The 21,022-nt window shown below is 31.2% G+C and overlaps 1 protein-coding gene and 1 pseudogene across 2 annotated transcripts; one reads left to right on the top strand and one right to left on the bottom strand.

Annotated features, from left to right (window-relative positions):
* Positions 1 to 566: 566 nt before the first annotated feature.
* Positions 567 to 3,197, bottom strand: LOC148198753 (uncharacterized; annotated as a pseudogene).
* Positions 3,198 to 8,932: 5,735 nt separating this feature from the next.
* Positions 8,933 to 20,255, top strand: LRS1 (Transducin/WD40 repeat-like superfamily protein). 2 transcript variants are annotated; one of them, XM_047297264.2, is made up of 19 exons: positions 8,933 to 9,272; positions 10,183 to 10,289; positions 10,998 to 11,156; positions 12,168 to 12,233; positions 12,334 to 12,423; positions 12,583 to 12,888; positions 13,063 to 13,160; positions 13,551 to 13,586; positions 13,673 to 13,793; positions 13,937 to 14,173; positions 14,450 to 14,545; positions 14,642 to 14,707; positions 14,845 to 14,883; positions 15,006 to 15,140; positions 15,595 to 15,956; positions 16,344 to 16,437; positions 16,619 to 16,810; positions 19,011 to 19,133; positions 19,797 to 20,255. In XM_047297264.2, exons 2-18 carry the CDS (start codon positions 10,191 to 10,193, stop codon positions 19,107 to 19,109), a joined length of 2,295 nt encoding a protein of 764 aa, XP_047153220.2. In that variant the 5' UTR covers positions 8,933 to 9,272; positions 10,183 to 10,190; the 3' UTR covers positions 19,110 to 19,133; positions 19,797 to 20,255. The 2 variants fall into 2 exon arrangements, with proteins under 2 accessions (XP_047153220.2, XP_087972506.1); XM_088116380.1 differs by lacking the exon at positions 8,933 to 9,272 and having other exon boundaries at positions 10,170 to 10,289.
* The last annotated feature ends 767 nt before the right edge of the window (positions 20,256 to 21,022 follow it).

Here is a 21,022-nt window from a genome sequence, read left to right as displayed (position 1 = left end):
TTTACAGTACTCAGCAAATATAAATTAGTTTTGGCTTGTTCTCAAATCTCTAAAAAAATAATCACTTGATTTTTTTATACTTTTTAATCTAAAACAACCGATATATATATAGGGAGATAGAGACACTTATATATGCTGAAAACAAAATCTAGACTAAAAATTATCATTAATATTTTATTTCAATATTAATGAAACACTTTCCTTTTACTTTTGTCTGAGGATTCTAATACAAACCGCCACTGTTTTACTTTTCCTTTCCAAATCCCCTTCCTTCTTTTTTTTTCTATTTACATTTTGTGTATATAAAACGGTGGCAGAACAACATAACAACCTCTCAGTGATATAAAAATGGAACCCGATCGCTATGTTTATCCTTCTCTAGAATAAAATAGTTCAAAATGTTGTTGCAATAATACTATAGAATGAATTGCGTAACTCAATATTCATCTCTGTTACTCAAAGTATAGTAACTATTTACCGAAAAGTTCTTTTTTAATTGACACAAAATTTGGAGATATGGTTGCATTGTTGTTTTAAAGTACATTAAATCCGGTTCTATAAGAGAATAAAAGAAAAAAGAGAAAGAAATTTGCTGAACTATGACAGTTGCAACATAGAATAAGGGCAAAACTCTGACTGTTACAGCATAGACTAAATTACATCAAATAATTTTATCAGAAAAGAAGCCAGGCTAGCAATTACATCAAATAAATAATCGCAAGGCTTTGGTTCTGTTGAATTCTCCGCCAAAATCACATATGATCCTTCTCTACGTCGAAATCCTTTAACCAAGTTCTTCTGAGCTCGCTCCCTAACCAACCCAAAAATAACATGGAGTTGCTCAAGGGAATGGAAAGATATTGTGAGGAGAGACACAACACTACTGCACTGAGATTATTTCCAATTTTTTTCCACTTTCGTGTCTAAATTAAGCCCTGAACCGCCAAATTCAAACCAGATCTCATAATGATCAAATAGAAAACTATAATGAGTATGCTTCCCTGTATACTCAAGCCCTAAACTCGTAAGCTTCCTGGTGCATTCCTCTCCTCCCAACTGAGAACATAACTTCATAACATGTTACAAAAATTCGCCCATCATAAGGTTTCAATCGATCAGCTAACCTCTCAAGTCCAACAACTTACTAGACAGAGCGAGAAACTCAAACACATCTCTTCCACCTGCCCAATGTTCTCGATAATTACTATGGTGCTCCTCAACTATAAGCTCTCCAGAACACGGTAAGGCAGTGTGGTTATCTGAACCAGTTCCTCATAATGCAATATACCTTTATATATGTAAAACATAACAAAATCGCAACAATTGCAACAATTGGAACAATTTGAATCCAAACAAAGAGGTTAAAAAAATTTGAACCAAAGAATTGCATTTTCCAATGCACAAATGTCCAAAGTCTACCTGGTTCCTACAATCCAAAACTGGCAATATACTACTGCTTTCAAGATTTGACAAAATAATAGTAAAATACACTATTAAGATTTTATAAGTTATTACAAAAATGCAGACCGAAGGAAAGAGAAATCATCTAGCTTTGAGTTACGTGATGCGTAGGTGTCTAGTATTTACCCTGGCCGTCCCTATGTAAGATGCTTTTAAGGAATTTACAAAAAATTAGTTAATTTAGTTAGTGATATCAGAATTTATAATTTATATTAATTTTCTAGAATTATTACCATACGTCATCTCAATCTGTTTACCTGGTTAAGCAGGCTATGGAGTGAGAAAAATAGTGATTATATAACTTAGTAATTTGTGGTCAGTTATCTTTCTCAATCTCACAAGGAAAAGAAAGAGATTAAACTTACATTATTTATTTTTTAAAACGAAATATCAATTGATTTTGCAAGGTTTTTTCTTAGAATCGGCTATTCGGTTATTTCACATGCCCAAGTTTTGAAAACTAATAACTTCAGAAATCTAAATTGAGTTTATTTTCAGTGAGATTAACATAATGTTGACATTTAATGTTTATAGGTAAAAAAATTATAATGTAACTAAGTTCACAAAAAAAGAGACTAATGCAATACAAATTTAAAAAATGACTACACCATTTAAAATATAAACCAAAATAAAGTTATATATACACGTTATAAACTTTTTTCCATAGTGGCACTATTTGTCGTTAATTTTACTCACCCTCCCAAAAAATTACATGAATAGCACAGTTTAATATTGAAGACCAGAATTCGCACCCGAAAACCAAACTCTAGTCATTCTTTATGTATATCTAGGTTTAGCAACCGTAATTCAATTCTCGAGGAAACACAATTTTGCCGTATTCGGCCAAAAATGTTTGGATTGAATATGAATCTGAGATAGTGGAACGAAACTCAGATTAAATATTTATAATGTTTTTGTTTAGATTGAAGGATGAAATTGAGGGGAGAAAAAAAAAGGAAAAAAAGGAAGGTAACATGAGTAGAAAAGAAAAAATATATATAGTCACATGGTTTGGATCGACAACAGACACAGTGTGGAATTAAAATAGTTTAATATAAAACGAAATTTAAAAAAAATAAACTAGAATTAAAATAAAATGTTATTATAAAATTTTAATTAATAAATTAAATAAATTAAATAAATTTCAAAATAAAAATATATGAAAATAAGTGTTATTTGTGAAACTTTTAAGCTCATAATCCTATCAAAGTAAAATTAACGGCAGAGTGCCATTCAGGAAAAACACTCTACTATCAGCAATGAAACATACCATTACAGTGGCCGAACAAAGAAAAAGATAACAATGAAAGACAATTACAACAAGACGGGAATAACCCAAACAAACTCATGTTCAATCGCAAATCTATTCCCAATATGCAGATTCCCGTGCACGTTTCTATCAATCTGACAAATAAAATGGCCGTAAAATACATCTGATCCGAAAAACAACGACTTAAAGAGAAAATTGCAGGAAAGAGAGCTTACTGTCAGAGATCGTCGAATAAGTGAGCCCTGGTGCGCGGGTTAATTCCCTTGCGGAGGATGTTGTTGTGCATGTGCAGTCCATTCAGTTGGAGATGGTCTCGCACACGCTACGTCCTCCGCCGCCGTCGTAAAAACGGCATTGTCGTTCTCCGAGACGCTGCCGCGAACGACGACGTTTACCGGAGTGTTGGAAGGAAAAGATAAGAAAAGAGAGTGGAGAAGAGAACCAAAAAAGACGCTATCAGCGCCATATGGGATTGCGTAACAATGCCTACCACCGACGCCAATTCTTACGCCATCCTTTTATTTTAACTTAAAGGGGAAAGTGATTCGGCGTCGTTTCGTTGCTACAAAATTAGGTAGACTATTCCTGATTAGTTAGGGCCATTTAACATGGGACGGGAATATAATAATAACATGTAGTTTGAATACTTTTCAACTTCATAAATTGGAAACTTTATATATCATAATTATATAATGTTAGTTTTTATCCATTATTTGTTAAATGCTTCACATCCATATAATACTAAATTATCTCGAGTTAACAGTGTAATTACTTGTTGATGTATTGGCCTACATGTACTTTATGGTTTAATCATGCTTTTATTTATTAATTATCATAATACAATGAATGATGAAAATGTAGTTAAGGCATGTCAAACATTGTTTTATTATGTGTGACACTAAATTGATGTTTTAGGTGTAGGGTCGATATTTTCTATAAAAAAAATTAATTTTTGTTTATGATTAGATAATTCTGACACTCAAGTAAATGAATAATCTAATCAGTATCACAACAAGGTTTTAAATTTGTAATAAATTTAATTATCTATTTTTGTATATTTGACATATTTATAGGTTTAAAAATGGGTTTGAGATTAGTAAAATTATAATCACAACCTAATCATGACTCATTATCTCTTAAGTAACTCTTACTAGTAATCTTGATTTGAAGTGTTGTTTAGGGATTATAATCACTCGAGTGTGTTTGTCCGGTCTCGTACATTTCCTAATCGTATGGTCAATACACTGTTTATCTGGATTGCAGGATGCATGATGGTGAACTCCAACCTATTGGGCCAATTGTCCTTTTTTATGGCCTTGATTCTATTGTATGACTGTCTAGTTATATAATACAATAAAAAAATATATAGTTTATGATATAAGAGGATATTCAATTAGATAATTAAAACCGGATAAAATCACTATTTTGTATAGATTAAAAATAAAATAGAATTAGATCAATATAGAGGTTGACAAATTTTGAATATTCTTTGATTAGTTTTATTTTTTGAAAAAAATAGTTGATATAGTTTTATATATATATATAATTGATAGTAACTTACGTGATATAAATAATTAATAAAACATCACTAGTTAGAATGGATAAAAATGTCACACGTTTGACAGTACTTTTTAAGTATGATTGTTTGTGAAATAACTTAATTAAAGAGTTGTAAATATTCTGGTGCATTTACATTTTAAGCATGCATACGATAGAAGAAATGGTTTTATGAGTTTTCAACCATCCATATAATATAATTTATCACAATTTGTTAAATGGGTTGACGTGCCTTAATTTGTTTTAAATTTCTTACCAATTAAGTGGTGGTATCCCACACAAAACGATAGTGACAACACATGAGCATTTCAAACAATTGTATTAGTTTGTGGCATTTTTAATACTATTCTTTAAAATATAAATAAATAGATAAATAAATAAATTTTCATTTGAAATATAAGTTTGACGGAAAACATCTAAATTGCTCCTCGATCAACATTTATAAGTAATTAGTATTTTAATATGTAACTATTTTGCAAATGGTTCATTCCAAATCTGACTATTGTTATATTGTTTAGTGTTTTAAAACACATAATTTAAATAAATAATATTTTCATTCATTTAAATTTCTTGTGATGATGCACAAGATTTTTTCTTCTTTTTCATGTATAACAATTTGTTAAATGTCATCTTATAGAACACCGAAAAACATACTCTCGAATACATTGTTGACGTGTGGGATGTGAAACGCATTTAACAAAATTCTTTAGAAGAAAAAAAAAGTTCTATCAATCCATTAAAGAACTTTAGAAAAATGTTTTCATTTACAACAAACACAATTTTTATGATGTAAGTCAGATGTTAGAAATAATATAGCACGTTATAAATGTAATGCGGCTAATTTGAGAATTGCTTAATAAATTTTGTTTTAAAAACAAAAGAAAATTAAAATGTGTAGTATTTTTAAAATTAGTTTTATAATTATAAGTTTCAAAGTTTATTTTTCCTTTTTTAAGGTTAGATTTTTAGAAAATATACTTTGATGTCACAACATATGTTGTAGTCTTTATTTAAATGACAAAAGCTCGTATTTTATTTTTTTTAATTATTGGTCTCATTTCTTTTTATTACGATCCTATTAAAAAAAGTATAATAAATTTAAATCATCAAAAGATACGACAAAAATAAATCAAAAAGTAATGTGGAATAAAGCAACGATGGATACACTACAATCCAAGAGTTGTTTGATAAGTCAAATGAAAATTTGTCATAAAAATAATATTTTTTATTAAAATCATAGTTCTAATTGAAAAATTAAGAGAATCATCTTTCAAATAACGTGAATGCATATAATGTGACTTAAAAATTGGTACTTAAGTTTAAGGAACCTACAAGCCTTAAAACAAATCCAAAGCCAAAAACATATCAAAATAACATAAAACAAAAATTACATATGTTGACCTTTGTCTAGCGAGACTCGCTTACCTAACAAATATGTACTGGTTTGTTCGGGGAATTTACATTCTATAAAATTAAAAAAAAAATTACAATTTATTTAATTTTTTAAATTATTTTCCAATTGTGTTTATAATCTTCTTGTTCTTTAAATTCCCTCCTACATGAAACATAGTAAATACGTGTTTTGATTTTTGACCTTGTCATAAATAATTTGAATTGTAAATGTTTTTCCTTTGTGTTTAGGAGATAAATATTTGGAAAAAAGACCTGTGATCAAATTCGTATAATTTGAAGATTCTATATTAACATCCTTTTATCTTCTCCTTTCCATTTCCATTATTGGTCATAATCATGAACCATCTTTTGTTATATGTAGATTCGTTTTTATCCTTCTCATGTTTGTTTGACATGTTTAATGTGTGTTTGCAATAAGAAGACACATCGTGACGCGTTTTTGTCTTCATCACAAGTTCGTCAAGATTGAGCTTTGATCAATTGCTCACACTTTCTCCTTTCATTGTTCAAACATTGCTCACTGTGTATTTTACTATTTAAAACACATTCTCATTTTTACATTTAAATAATTTTATCTTTTTTCATATCATATATATTTTAGTTCTTGAAGTCTACATTGAATAATATGCCTTAGTTAAAAACCAAAAGTCTAAAGTCTTTATTTATTAACTCGCCATTTCAATTGTAAAATCAAAATAGAACCACAAATCTAACCAATATCAAATCTATTTCTTATATTGATAAAATAATATGTTGAATTGATTATGAGTCAAACATCACATAAAATATAAATCAAAGAACATAATCACAAATTATTTTCAAAACCTATTAATAAAATTATAAGACTTTAACATCTCTTGCTTGAGTGGTCATCTTCCATTTGATATTTTATTTATATATTTTCCTTTTGTGGAAAGATTATGAAAAAAAAAACTTTATGATAATAAAATGTGTAGAAGGAATCATAAATACATTGATAATGATTATTTGCAACCCTTATTTTGGGAGTTTTTGTTTATGTATCTTATAAAAAAACTAATGAATATGTAAAAGATAATTGATACTTTATAATATTAAATATATAATAAATGACTCTTAAAAAAAATAACAAACTTTTGTCCTTACAGTGCCCAATACAAGATGTTAAATAAATTCTTAATCACAAAAAAGAAAAGGAAACATTCCTTGGCTAAACCAATAACATTTTTGTTCTTAATCGCCTTATTAAGAACATTGTTATCATTATTTAATAAATAATTTATTCTATATGTTTGAGAACAAGACATAAAGGGTAGATGCTGATTCAACATATTGACCATGTATATACACTTAGACACCAACAAAACTTTTAAAAAATAGTTCTTATTTAGGTTTTGTGAACAATCTTACCCTATCTCGACAAACAAACTTATATAAATTACACACTTTTAATTTATTAGATATTTTATATGAAAACTATGGATTAGAGATAACAAAATAAAACTCAAATATTACTCTTCAAATCATATTTTTGTTGTAAAAAATAATGGACTTAATTATTAGAAAATCTACATGATATTATTTATTGGTTGACCTTTCTTTATACAGTTCATTAACACAATCACGCGTAATTGTGTTTTTTAAAGTAATCAAGCATGTTTAATGGGTTTTGAAGTATTTGAGCATGTATAATATGCTAAATAAATGTATGGGGTTTTAAAGTAGGAGTATAACTCTAATACTCAATAAATTCATATAATATGGTGGAATAGAGCTACCAATCCAAACAACATGAAAAAAGTACGTTTCTATTTGAATATAAGAAATCAATCACATTTTTTTTTCATGAAAATCAATCACATTTATGCTAAGTACGTATCTAAAAATGCACTTCACCTCAAATTAAGAACATTGACATAATTTATTTAATGTTTGCGGATTGAAAATATACATGATTTATTTATTTTAGTATTTTGTATCTTATATTTTTTTTTTCAAAAATAGTTTTAACTATTTTATATTTGGTTGATTTATTTATTGAAAGTATTATTTTTTTATGCATAAGTCTGATTTTTTCTCGTACATTTATATTTTTTGATGACATTTCGTGCAGGTGATATATAATTAAAGTGTTTTATTATTTGAAATGTCAAAGTCTCGTAATAGCACCAATTCTGTAAATTTGTACAAAAAAATGACAATTTTTGTTTCTTTAAAAAGATGATAAGGATTAAAAATCGGACATGTCATGGCATAAAAAACTTTTAATTTCTTATGATTCATAAGATGATTTTTACATAATTGTAGATTGTTTTTAGGTTTAATTGCTTCCTTTGTCCCCAGTTTGGTTGAATTGTGTCAAATTCATCCTCATTTTTAAAAAAGTTTCATTGTCATCCTCACGTGGTGTAAAAGTTTCATTGTCGTCCTCACGTGGTGTAAAAGTGTCAATTGAATCCAAACATAGAAAAAATTTGTGTCAAAGTAGTCATTTTTCCTATATATTTGTGTCTTCCTTTTATACAATCAAGTACAGATATTCATTTTACCTTATCCAATTTAAGGCTTTTCATAGCTCCAGAGAAGTGACATATGAAAGGAAGACACAGAGATATAAGAAAAATGACTACTTTGTCACAAATTTTTTCTATGTTTGGATTCAATTGACACTTTTATACCACGTGAGGACGACAATGAAACTTTTTTAAAAATGAGGATGAATTTGACACAATTCAACCAAACTGGGGACAAAGGAAGCAATTAAACCTTGTTTTTATAAACATAACAAATTCAACCAAAATGTCTTGCTTCATGCCACAGATCCAACACGGTGGTTGAAATATTTTAAAATGATGTACCCCTCAAATAATAAATAATTTAATTCCAAATCCCTCAAATAATAAATAATATATTTCTTCCTATAGATGTTTTATATTGCTCTAAGCGAACACCTTCATAACAAATTATAAAAGATGTTAATTACAAACTGACACAAAGCGTGCAAACAACGGCTTTTTTAATCAAAATAATATCATTTAATGCACCGTAATAAGGAAATTTAATTTACAGTTAGCCTATAATCACAAAGGATTTTTTAAGGTATTTTCCTTTGATTAATTGAATTTACTGCAATCGTAAAATTAGGATAACAAATTGACGTAATTAATACAAATAATTTATTAATAAAAGTTTGTTACAGCGTGTAAAACTAATACTTCTCTTCGCAAGAATACTACGTTCTTATTTAAAGAAAAAAAAAAAAGAAAAAAGAAGAACCCCATTGAAAGCATTGGTTCCGCAGACGGAGCTGCTTTTGATGAATCATCGGCCATGCTGCTTATTTTTCCTCTCTCCATGGTTTTGGTTTATCCTTTCTTCGACTGTAAAGACCATCTTGCCCTCAGATAAAAGGCATAAACGGGTCAAAGGATCTACCGGAATAAATCTGGACGCCCATATTTCCACACCCATGTTCGCTGTCTTCACCCTTCTCTCTCTCCTTCGTCCAAACATTTTCTCTCTCTAAACTTGAAACCTTGCCACTGCAACAAACGCAAGCACTCAAAGTGCTCCCAATTTCTCACTCATCACGGTTTGTTCCTTCCACTGATTCATCTTCTCCTATTCCAGCTGGATTTCGTTTTATTCCGTTGTTTTCTCCTTTCGATTCTACCAAACAAATTATCGCATCTCGTTATTAGTCTGTTTTAGCTTATACTTCTTTATGATCGGTTTAGTTAATTTGTGCGAAGAGTTATGTTTTCGTTTTCCGACCTTTTATTTTCTCTTTTTTCTTCGTCTGCGTTACCTGTGTCGATGATTTGGGGTATTCGATAGCTTCTGCGGGTTCAGTATGTTATGAATTTTGGGTGTGTTTTTTGTTATTGATGACGTTACTCTGCGTTTTGATTTGATTCGCATTGAGTATTCGCTGCGTTTAATACGCGATTATGCTTTGACTGGTAATTTAGACAGTATGGAAAGAATGATTTTAAACTTTGCCTGGATTGTGAGGTTCTCAGGGAATTGTTGTAAGAAATGATGTAGCGTGTCTCGAAAACCATTGAGAAGTTCTGAATCACGTCCGGGACGTGGGAGCTATAACTATTGGCTTCTTAGTAATTGTGAAAAACCATGTCTGGAGCTGTAGATTTTGGTATCAGTGTTGGGATGTTGAGAAGACTGTGGTCCATCTTATATAATGGCTGAAAACATTTGATAATAACTAGCTACTGTTACAGAGACTTCTTAGTGTTAGTTTCTAGGAGCTCCCGCGATATACGGTTATGCCTTATAGGTAACGCCTTTCTGTGAAAGTGGGTGTATTTGGATGTGTCTTGAGAGAGTTTTTCTGCCTTTCGTTTGTTAAATAAATGATCATAATCCATAATCCATAAACTACATATGATTTGTTTAGTTTTATTTTATTTCTGTTGTGGAATTATTTTCTCAATCTATCCCTGGGGATATTATTTAAGCTATATGATTTATGTACTTGACAGTTTCTGCAATGCACCGCGTGGGTAGTGCGAGCAACGGAAACAACTCAACTCGTCCTCGCAAGGAGAAGAGATTAACCTATGTGTTGAATGATTCTGATGACACTAAGGTGAGCTCGCTGTTTTATTTACTTATTTATTTTATTTGTTCCAGGGTAGCATACAAGTTTCATGCTTGCTTCTAGTAGTTGCATTTTTGTCCTTATCCACTCCTACAAAAAAATTCTTTCATATTATGCTTCCAAATCTGTTAACTAGTTGAAACTGATTGGGTTGATTTTAGTAAACGCAAACATCTTTTTACTTGGATGAAAATACTATGTAATGGATTTTTTGAATTCCCATTTTGGTCCTTGAAAAGTTCTTTTGACTTAATCTTCCTCTCAATACAGTGACTTAAATTCTGCTCTAGTGAGTATGTTTGATTATTGGCTGTCATAAATTTGGTCTTAGTAAACAGCATGTGTGTACTAATTCACGTTTGAAAGAATTTTACAAATACCAAGATGGAGGTTTACCCTAAATTTTAATTTTAATTTCTCTTTTTACTTTGACTTAGACCCACTTGGTGGTTTGCATATTTTGACCTTTTGGTTTTTAATATTTACCCAATATTTACATTCTATTTGATCAAATCTTCATGAATAGTTCATACAGTACTTGGCTCCTTTATGCCAGGTACTTGTGTTTTTCTTTGAAAGGTTTTATAGTCATAGATATTATTCTTTCAATATTTCTTGTTTTTGTTGAATTTCCTTCAATTTTGATTGATCTCTTAGTTGAACAGTCTAGAATTGTAACTTGGCTCTTTACTGCAGCATTGTGCAGGCATAAATTGTTTGGCTCTGCTTACATCTGAAGCATCTGACGGGTCTGATTATCTCTTCACTGGGAGCCGTGATGGCAGGTTAAAGCGATGGGTACTATCTGTGGATAGAGCAACATGCTCGGCTACTTTTGAATCTCATGTTGATTGGGTAATCCTTGTGTTATTTTTTTTCTTCCCTTCCATTTAATACTTTACTTTTTATTTAGTAACTTCTGGTACATGGCAGTGTTTTTGAATCATGGTTACTTCATAAAGCTTCATCTGCAATGGAACACCTCCCAGCAGCTATTTTTGTCATTTTTCCTGCACAAGGAATTTCTTGGTGGACTTTATGTTACACTGTTAATAATGCATTTTTTTAAAAGGTCAAAAGGTCAAAAGGTGTCAGGAAGTGTATAATGCAATGTGGGAAATCTATTTACCATGCTATGTATAAAAGAGCTCTCATTGTTGTGGTCTTGCCATCTTGGTTATGATTATTTGTGGAGTGTATTGGATGTTTATACTAAGATGAGTATTGCGTCTTTTTAGAATTTCATCTACAAAAATAGGGCTTCGATGGTCTGAATTTGACATTCACTTTTATTTATTTTATTTTTTGTGGAGTACTTCATCGTATATCCTTTCCTGCTGCCTGTAATGATTTGAGGTGTTGAATTTAACGAGCTTAATTCTAATTATGAAGGTATGGTTGAAAAGGAAAAGGCTATAACAACCTATTGGATTTTCATGTGTAAAATAACCCAAAACTGCAAGTGCACGTGTGCAACTCAATTTGAGTTTTGTATTGTTTGAGATAAAGTTATCTCTGCATTCTTGAACTTTGTTTTTAGGTTGTCTATTTCTCTTGCCTTCTCTTATACTGTAAAATTCATAATATTCTGAAATGTCTAGTGGACATTTCCTTCAAAATTATCCTCTTTTTGTCTAATTATTTATTGTTGTTAGAAATTTATGCAATTCTTTTTGTTCAATATGTCAATGTTTTGAACTTATGATCATTCTTCGACTTTTACTTTTTCCCCCAAAGTCCAAAACCCTGTTTCGTTAGCATTAAGTTGTACCCACAAAACCTGACACCAGCACAATCTTTAGCACATGCACAACAGCTTAAGTACAATGGAATACATAATTTATAAATGCTATTTTATTCTTGCAGGTTAATGACGCTGTTCTTGTTGGTGACAGTACACTTGTTTCTTGTTCGTCAGATACTACCCTCAAGGTTTGTTGGTGGCTAGCTTTTTTGTTCCGACCAATCCTTGCTCTTCTGAAATGATGCAAGTACTTTCATAATTATTTGCATCTTCTTTTTTGTGTTTTAGACATGGAATGCCTTGTCCCTTGGAACTTGTACTAGGACGCTTCGGCAACACTCTGACTACGTTACATGCCTTGCAGCAGCAGGAAAAAATGTAACGTTCTTCAAACATTTTATGCTTCTTATTTCGTGCATCAAGAAAATAGTTAACTTGTTGTTTCTATATGTCATGCATTGAATCAGATAGATAATTTGGTTGAATTATCAATGTCAAATCCATTCTTTGATTGTTTATTAGTGTCATGCATTTTAGAGCAATATTGTTGCCTCTGGTGGCCTTGGTGGGGAGGTTTTTGTATGGGATATAGAGGCTGCCACCACTCCAGTCTCTAAGAGCAATGACAGTACAGTTGACGAATCTTCAAATGGTATCAATGGTTCTGGCAACTCACTACCATTGACAAGCTTGCGAACTATTAACTCAAGCACCAATATGTCCATGAACACTAATCAAACTCAGGGATACATTCCAATTGCTGCCAAAGGCCATAAAGATTCTGTTTATGCATTAGCTACAAATGAAAGTGGAACAATTCTCGTGTCTGGTGGCACTGAAAAGGTACAGTATGGCCTATGCTCTGATTTGTTGAGGCTTTTTAACTTTTGAAACATTGGAAGTGCTTTGTTTGTGCTTATTATATAAAGATGATGTATCGCTTTAGTAGCTTGAATTTGTGGCATGTTTCTTTACCATGGTTTGTTTCTTCTTCCACATTTTTGGGGGATTCTCTAGGTTGTGCGCGTCTGGGACGCAAGAACAGGATCAAAGACTCTAAAGCTAAAAGGTCACACAGATAACATCAGGGCTCTGCTTCTGGATTCTACTGGCAGGTGTGTGGGGGTGGAAATCTAGTTTTAGTTGCTATTTTTCAGTTTACAATTATATTTTAAAGTTTGTAACTTGCTTTTCCTCCTTTTTATTTTTAACTTCTTTATTATCATAAAATTCTGTCTCTCTCTTCTCATTGATCTTGCTCATTTGGCATTTCTATGTTTTCCCACAACCTGTAGATAATAATGCACATGAACAACCTAATTCTTTGATTGACTATGTTAGAGTGGACTTGTTTAATAGTCAATCATACAGTGAAAAGTGTGTTTGGGTTTCTTTTCATTGTATACAGCAATGTATCTTTTCACTGAATAAATTTGTTTAGTTCAAATTAAGTAATATGTTTTTTCAACAAGTCAGCTGTGATGATTTGATGTTCATCATTGCAGATATTGTTTATCTGGATCTTCAGACTCAATGATAAGGTAATGGTTGCATATGGAGTAGTTATAAGCATTTCAATTCGTTTTGTTTTGTTGTTGACTAATAATTTGTCCATCTTTCCTCACAGGCTTTGGGATATAGGTCAGCAGAGATGTGTGCATTCTTATGCAGTTCATACAGATTCTGTTTGGGCACTTGCCAGCACCCCAACGTTTAGTCATGTTTATAGTGGGGGGAGAGACTTTTCAGTGAGTGCAACTTTCAACTAAAATTAACATCAAACTATTTTTTTTTTAGTTGTTACTTCTTGAATTTATGTGACATAACATCTCCTTTTCCTGTTTACCTCACGAACCCCATCTTCTAATGTCGTATTCTTTTATATCCTAAGTTATACTTGACAGATTTGCAAACCAGAGAGAGTAGTTTGCTTTGTACTGGCGAGCACCCTATTCTTCAATTAGCTTTGCACGGTGATAACATGTGGGTTGCATCAACAGACTCTTCAGTTCATAGATGGCCCACTGAAGGATGCAACCCTGAAAAGATTTTCCAGAGAGGCAATTCTTTTTTAGCAGGAAACTTGTCTTTTTCAAGAGCAAGAGTGTCACTGGAAGGATCTACCCCTGTATGTTACATTTATTTCTGAAACAAAATTACTATATTAATTTTTTATATGTTTATCTTCCATTGTGTTGCTCTCAGTTCTCATAATACCAGTTGCATATATACATGTATAGATGAGGCATGTTAGCTTAGATATCCAATATTAGTACTTCCTGTTAGTGAATATGACAGATTTTGTCTTCTAAACTAGTTTTTGTTGAAAATAATTTTCTTTTGGGTTCTCTTTTTCTTAGAACTAATAATTGTCCCTTTATTGTCGAAATTACTGATCTAATAGGTTCCTGTATACAAAGAACCTACCTTAACTATCCTTGGTACACCTGCAATAGTACAACATGGAGTTTTGAATAATAAGAGGCATGTGCTGACAAAGGTAACCGTGATGTTTTCTGGTAATTTTTTTATGCCCTGCATATTGACATGACCTTTGTCTGTTATTTTCTCACCTGATGAATAACTTTTGGCAAAGGATGCATCTGGTTCAGTGAAACTTTGGGAGATTACTAAAGGCGTTGTGATTGAAGATTATGGAAAGGTGACAACTGGTTGCATTTTCATTTGTAACTTGTATCACATTGCTTTTTGCCGGGGAAGAAGATTGACTGTAATAAATGAATGATATTTACAAAGTTTCAACTAATATAGCTCTTGCTTTACTTGTGAACTATCTAGGTTTCATTTGAGGAGAAAAAGGAAGAGTTATTTGAGATGGTATGATTCACATCAAGAATTTCTTTTTTAACAATTATATTTTCTTTTTTTTGCAAGATGACACGGTTCTCTGTACTTTATTTGTTCAAGCCAGCTTTTAATTTTTGCAAATGCTGCTTTAGGTTAGCATTCCTGCATGGTTTACTGTGGATACCAGGCTTGGGAGCTTGTCAGTTCATTTGGACACACCCCAGTGTTTTTCTGCAGAAATGTATTCAGCAGATCTTAACATTGTCGGCAAGCCTGAAGATGATAAGGTAATGGCATCATTGTCTTGAAAAATGTATTTGCCCTTTTTTTAAATTTATAATTATATTAATTTTGCTCCTAGTTTTTGGTATGCCACTACAATTAAAGTCAACTCCTTATTTACTTGTTAGCATTGGCTATAATTGACGTGAAACTGTATAAGTGTCAACCACTTAATCTTCATGGGATTCATTGCAGTTAGTGTGGCACATAATCATCATACCATCTTTAGTCCATAATCTTGCCCAATCTGGAATTATTCCTATCTTGGTTCATAGTATATTGGTCATGATGGAAGCATCAAGATTTTTATGTCTGTTGAACTAAATTAGCCGAGTTCTGTTTTGAAGCTTTATAGTTTTAAGAAATATGCAATTCATGCACACAATGACATAATGAAAATGTTTTCGTCAGTTAGTTGTCATGAGTGAACAATCTAAATCGTTGCCTGTTATTCTGCAGGTTAATTTGGGCCGCGAAACCCTTAAAGGGCTCTTGGCTCATTGGTTGAGAAAACGAAAGCAGAGAACAGGATCCCCAGCTTCGGCTAATGGGGAGTTATTATCTGGAAAAGATATTGCTTCTAGAAGTCTTACCCATTCAAGAATTGAGGTTGATGGTAGTTCTGAGAATGATACTATGGTTTATCCTCCGTTTGAATTCTCAGTTACTTCCCCTCCTTCCATTATTACTGAGGGCTCTCATGGAGGTCCGTGGAGGAAAAAAATTACTGATTTAGATGGAACTAAGGATGAGAAAGACTTCCCCTGGTGGTGCCTTGATTGTGTCTTGAATAATCGGTTACCTCCCAGAGAAAACACTAAGTAATTTTGCCCCCCTCTTTATTTTTCCTTCCATTTTAATAGTTTCCTAGAATATGTGGTTGTAGTTGAGAGCAATAAGTCGTGCTTGTGACAATTTGTATATTTTGTTCCCTCAGCATAATTGCTTAACTCTGAGGATTACATCTATTTAATCATACCCAAAAATATGGTAGTACTTATCATGGATTTTTGAACATGAAATCAATTTATATATGGTTAAAAGTCATAGTTAAATTCTTTTTCTTATATATATGTGTGTGTGTGTGTGTAGAGAGAGGGAAAAATGGAACATTGTCTTTGAATTTGATTGGCTGACCATGATGACAATCTCAGCCTAGTTATATAATGCTCTCGTTGATATGTGTTTTCTTGTGATACCCACTGCAGATGCAGTTTCTATTTGCAGCCGTGTGAAGGCTCCTCAGTCCAGATTGTCACCCAAGGGAAGCTAAGTGCTCCACGTATATTAAGAATTCACAAGGTAAGTTTATATATTAATGGACAATTGGTATTAATAATTGCCTTGATTCTTTTAGCGTCTGCTTTTAAGTTAACTCTGATCATGCTTTTAAGTTAACCTTGATTCTCTAAACATATCACCACATGTAGATGATACATTTTCTTATGATGAACTTAACTTTCTCTTCTTTTGGTTGGTTTAGGTTATTAATTATGTAATTGAGAAGATGGTGCTTGACAAACCTTTGGACAGCTTAAATGCTGATGGTAGTTTCGCCCCTGGGGTTACTGGTTCACAGTCACAGCATCAAACAGTTGGAGATGGATCCTTTCGATCTGGATTTAAGCCTTGGCAAAAGCTTAGACCTTCTATTGAAATATTGTGCAGCAACCAGGCAAGTAATTTGTTGCTTACTTGTCTTATATTATGACGTTGCATGAGTATAGCATGGTTTTTTAAATGATACTGTGATTGACCAAGTTCTTGACTTCATGCTTTATTTTTCTGAGGTTAGCTTACTTTCCAATTCCTTTTGTCTTCTAGAATCTATTTGTTAACCTGATTGCCATTTTAGTTTTTCGTCTTGGTGTTTCTGGAAGTCATTGAAGAAATTACATATTGTTAGAAGAAGGCTTAAATATGTTCTTAATCTCTCAAATTTGAATAATTTTTTTCTCTTAGTCCTCCAAATTAAAAAATTGTTCTTCTAGTATCAGAATTTCAGAAAATGCTCTTTTTGGTCTCGTGTAACTAGGATAATGATTTGAAAATTCAATTTTTCTATTTTTTTTGCCCAAAATATATACTTGTTCCTAAAATCTGGATAAAACTTTATTTTAGTTTCCCAAACTTAAAATTATTTTTTAGTCCTTCAAATGTAAAATTGACAATATAAGTCCTCAAATTTATGAATAAGTTTTTTAGTGTTCCAAATTTAAAGTATTCTTTTAGTCTCCGACATTTCAAAATATAGTTCATTCTTATCTTTATTCGTTATTTTTTGTCACATTGTTGTGAATGAAGTTTTGACTTAAGTTTTAACTTTGAGATTAAATATAGTGGTTGTAACTAGAATGTGTGAATACAATTTTTCCTTTTGGTTCACTGGATTTTGGGGGTTTAAACTCCTAAACAAATTGACCTCAACATTATTTTATACTTAAAATTTCTGAAGTTTAAAATTGGGATAAATCGTATCTCTAAAATTGTTGGAAAACAGTGTTATTCACTTAAACTCATTTATACAATACAAAAGGGTTGACATAGATTTTAAGGGATTTTTTTAAGATATCCTTCCTTTAATTTTTTTGTAAAGTATTGAGTTTTGAATCAGAGACATTAATTCAAAACGGTGAATCAATGTTGACTATAGTATGCCTTCCGAATTAATGATGTGGGATCAATTCCCACTACCTGCCTATATTCTCCTTTTATTCTATTTAATTTGTTTTTCACCTTGAATAGAGACGTAGAACTATTAATGAAGTTTTCAATTATTCATTTTCATTTCTTAATTTAGTATGTAGATTCTTTAACAACTTTACGAACTAAAATGAGTTATTTCAAAATTAGAGGATTAAAAAATTAATATTTAAATTTAAGGGGACTAAAAATCATTTGAGATTTGGGCAACTAAAATATATTTTTAATTTTTTGGATTAAAAAATCAATTTCAAATTTGAGAGACAAAAATCACATTTAGTTGGGGACTTTAAATTTGACCTAAATTTGAGAGAGATTAAAATTATATTTTAGCCAATAAATTTAAAAAGTGAATTTTCATATGATTAGTTTAGGTACACGTTATTGTTGACATGGACGTTAGCCACATTAGCAACTAGTGTAACGTCTTTAGTACGTAAGGATCCAACTAACATTTTTTTTTAATTCAAGGCTAAATGAAGACAATTTTTAATTTGGTGGACTATAGGAAAGAGTGATACAAATTTGAAGAATTAAAAACATATTTAAGCTTGTTAGAATTATGTAGTGTGGATGTTGGTTTGTAATTTGCAATTACGAAGTTACTATTTTAACCGACTTCTGGAGTCCATGATGCAGGACAGAATATTAGGGTTTATATGGTTTAAATAATCTTGATTTGATTATCCCAAAACTCAGTGGAATGTTTCTTAAAGCTGGGATTTCTTTTAGTAGTGGTATTATTCATCGTGTTAGATTTTTTTTTCACTGGATATCACAAGATGAACTGATAATAAGGTTTGAGATGACTTTCTTCTTAAATTCTTAACCTACTGGTAAGCCCTTTGTTATAAAACTCAATTTCAGATATTATACACTCCTAGTTGACCTTTTTACTGATGTATTGCAGTCTTAAAATAGACTGTAGTACTTGTATTTGATCTCTAGTCTTAACTGTTCTTGTGTGTTACCACCTTTATTTTCCATTTTGTGTTTTAATCAAGTTATTAAACTTATTGCACCTTTTACTGGTTGGAGATGATGATAATATCTTTTTTTTAAATATCATTTGGCCCAAAGACTGAATGTTGTTTTTATTTGACTTTATTTTGCATGATACTATTTATCATTTAAGTAATCTGCATTTAGTCATCCTTTTAGTTTATTTACAGGTCCTATCTCCTGAAATGAGCTTGGCCACAGTGCGAGCTTATATATGGAAGAAAACAGAGGACTTGGTTCTAAATTACAGACTAGTTCAAAGCAGGTGACTACCAATTGCATATGCATCAGAGGTGGGTAATCGAGCCTTGCTTGTCTTTTCTGAGCTACCATATAATATTTAATGCTTACGAATTTACATTCCTGTATTTACCACATTTTGTAAATGTAACCGAAAGGAAAGGGGAAATAGTTATTTTAGGATAATATACTGGTGTGAATGTGATAAAAGTGATATTAGGTGATAAAGTCTAATCTTTATTAGTATTTTGTTTTCCTTCAGATTGGACAAAAGTGAGCTTGGCCTATTATTGTCTGAATGGTCATTGTTTATTTTGATGCATTGCAGAAACCATTTCTTCTGCTTTCTAAGCTTTATTTCTGTAAGAAAAATAATTAAAAGGAAAAAATATTTTCTTATCATTTTTATTCTGATTTTTTTTATATACAAGCATCACCTGGTGGGATAAAGTTTGTTGTTGTTCCATAAGTAATTACTCTTTTAAGCACATTTTTTACACTTCTCATTGGTATACAATTTACTGAAAACTAAAAAATCAGAAAAGACTCGTTAAGTGAAAAGTGAAACCAGCTAAAATTTGTAATTGTTAATAAATTTCAACCAATATTAAAAGGGATGTTCGAAAGAGTGTATTGCAGGTATTTTTCTGTATTTTATTTATGCCGTCTTAACAAAGATTACAGACTTAACTATGAATTATGATTGATTCTTGCAGGTTTTGTTGTGATTATGTAAAATGCTTCTGAGCAACTATTGTTCTTGGGTTGCCTGCATTGATCGGTAGTATTATAGGAATTTGTAAATTCTTAGTGTTCATTATCACCAAATTTAGTGACATTCTCCAAACCTGCTTGGATAGTTTATTCTTTATTGGAGAGCTGTTACTGTAAATTTTGAACTATATCTAGCTGGCGTGCATAGTTCTGCTGGACATGGCGGTGTCTTCTGCATCTGTCGCGATGAAGGTTTTTAATTGACTCTGTTGAGGATTAGTGGGAATCATACTGCCAGAGTGGGGTGTTTTTTCAGGAATCAGGTAGTTGATATAGAGATGACAACGAAAACGTTGTAAATTTGAATTGTGTTAATATCTGGCCAGAGTAATTATGTTGTCCAGGTGCATATTTACATCATAAAATTTTGTTAATTCTAATAATATTTTCATTTGTTCAAATTAGTAATTTTATATCCAGTGCTAGTTCTCATCTAACGTCATATTTGGGTCTTGTGTTCTTAATATTTGAGTGTATTGAACATTGAATTCTGAAGGCAAAACATTAGTTGAAACTGTGACGGTACTAATTGTAGCTATGGCATTTTTTGCACAGAGGTTTATATTTCGAAATTATTCTCTATATGTTGTAACTGTGATAATCATACCTTGTTATGCTTTTATTTTCTCTATTTTTGTTGAGCCAATGGATGTGAAATATGGAAACTGAATATGTACATAATGGGTGGTACTTTTACCGGCATGCGATGTTTACTGTTATCTGTTAGTGTTTGCTGCATTATAATTCATTTCATAGAGCAAATTACAGTGAGGATTCTCGTTTTCAGTGAAATTTGCACTCCTTTTTCATTGAGGGAATGCTTTTTGTTGATATAATGTTATATAAGGCGTAGAAAATTGTTTAACGCATTTGTATACTTAAATCTATTTTTAATACATATTTACGTATAAAATTCTTTAAATATTAAAATTTCAAATTAAGGCTTGTCATTTTTGGAGGTTTTTTCCAAACAGATTTTGAAATATGTTTTTATATTTTAATTTAATTACAACTGGTAATAAAAAAGTAATAAACAGAAGTGTACATTTATGCTATGATCACTGCCAAAACAAAGGGTATTTGTTGCAACACGATAAATTTCAGGGATTTGGATAAGTGAATTTCAAATTAACGCTAATCTTTTATTAAAATAAATTAATTAAAATTA

The sequence above is a fragment of the Vigna umbellata genome, chromosome 5, assembly GCF_029865625.1.
Source record: "Vigna umbellata cultivar VRB3 chromosome 5, Vumbellata_1.0, whole genome shotgun sequence".
NCBI classification, from domain to species: Eukaryota; Viridiplantae; Streptophyta; class Magnoliopsida; order Fabales; family Fabaceae; genus Vigna; species Vigna umbellata.
This window is presented reverse-complemented; position numbering and strand designations above follow the sequence as displayed.

Bases quoted from the DNA above. Each gene is read 5' to 3' on its own strand.
- LRS1 (XM_088116380.1), top strand. From the start codon at position 10,170: ATGTACTTGACAGTTTCTGCAATGCACCGCGTGGGTAGTGCGAGCAAC. The intron at 11,157-12,167 runs GTAATCCTTGTG...TTATTCTTGCAG, and splicing joins TTGAATCTCATGTTGATTGG to GTTAATGACGCTGTTCTTGT. The intron at 13,794-13,936 runs GTGAGTGCAACT...TTATATCCTAAG, and splicing joins GTGGGGGGAGAGACTTTTCA to TTATACTTGACAGATTTGCA.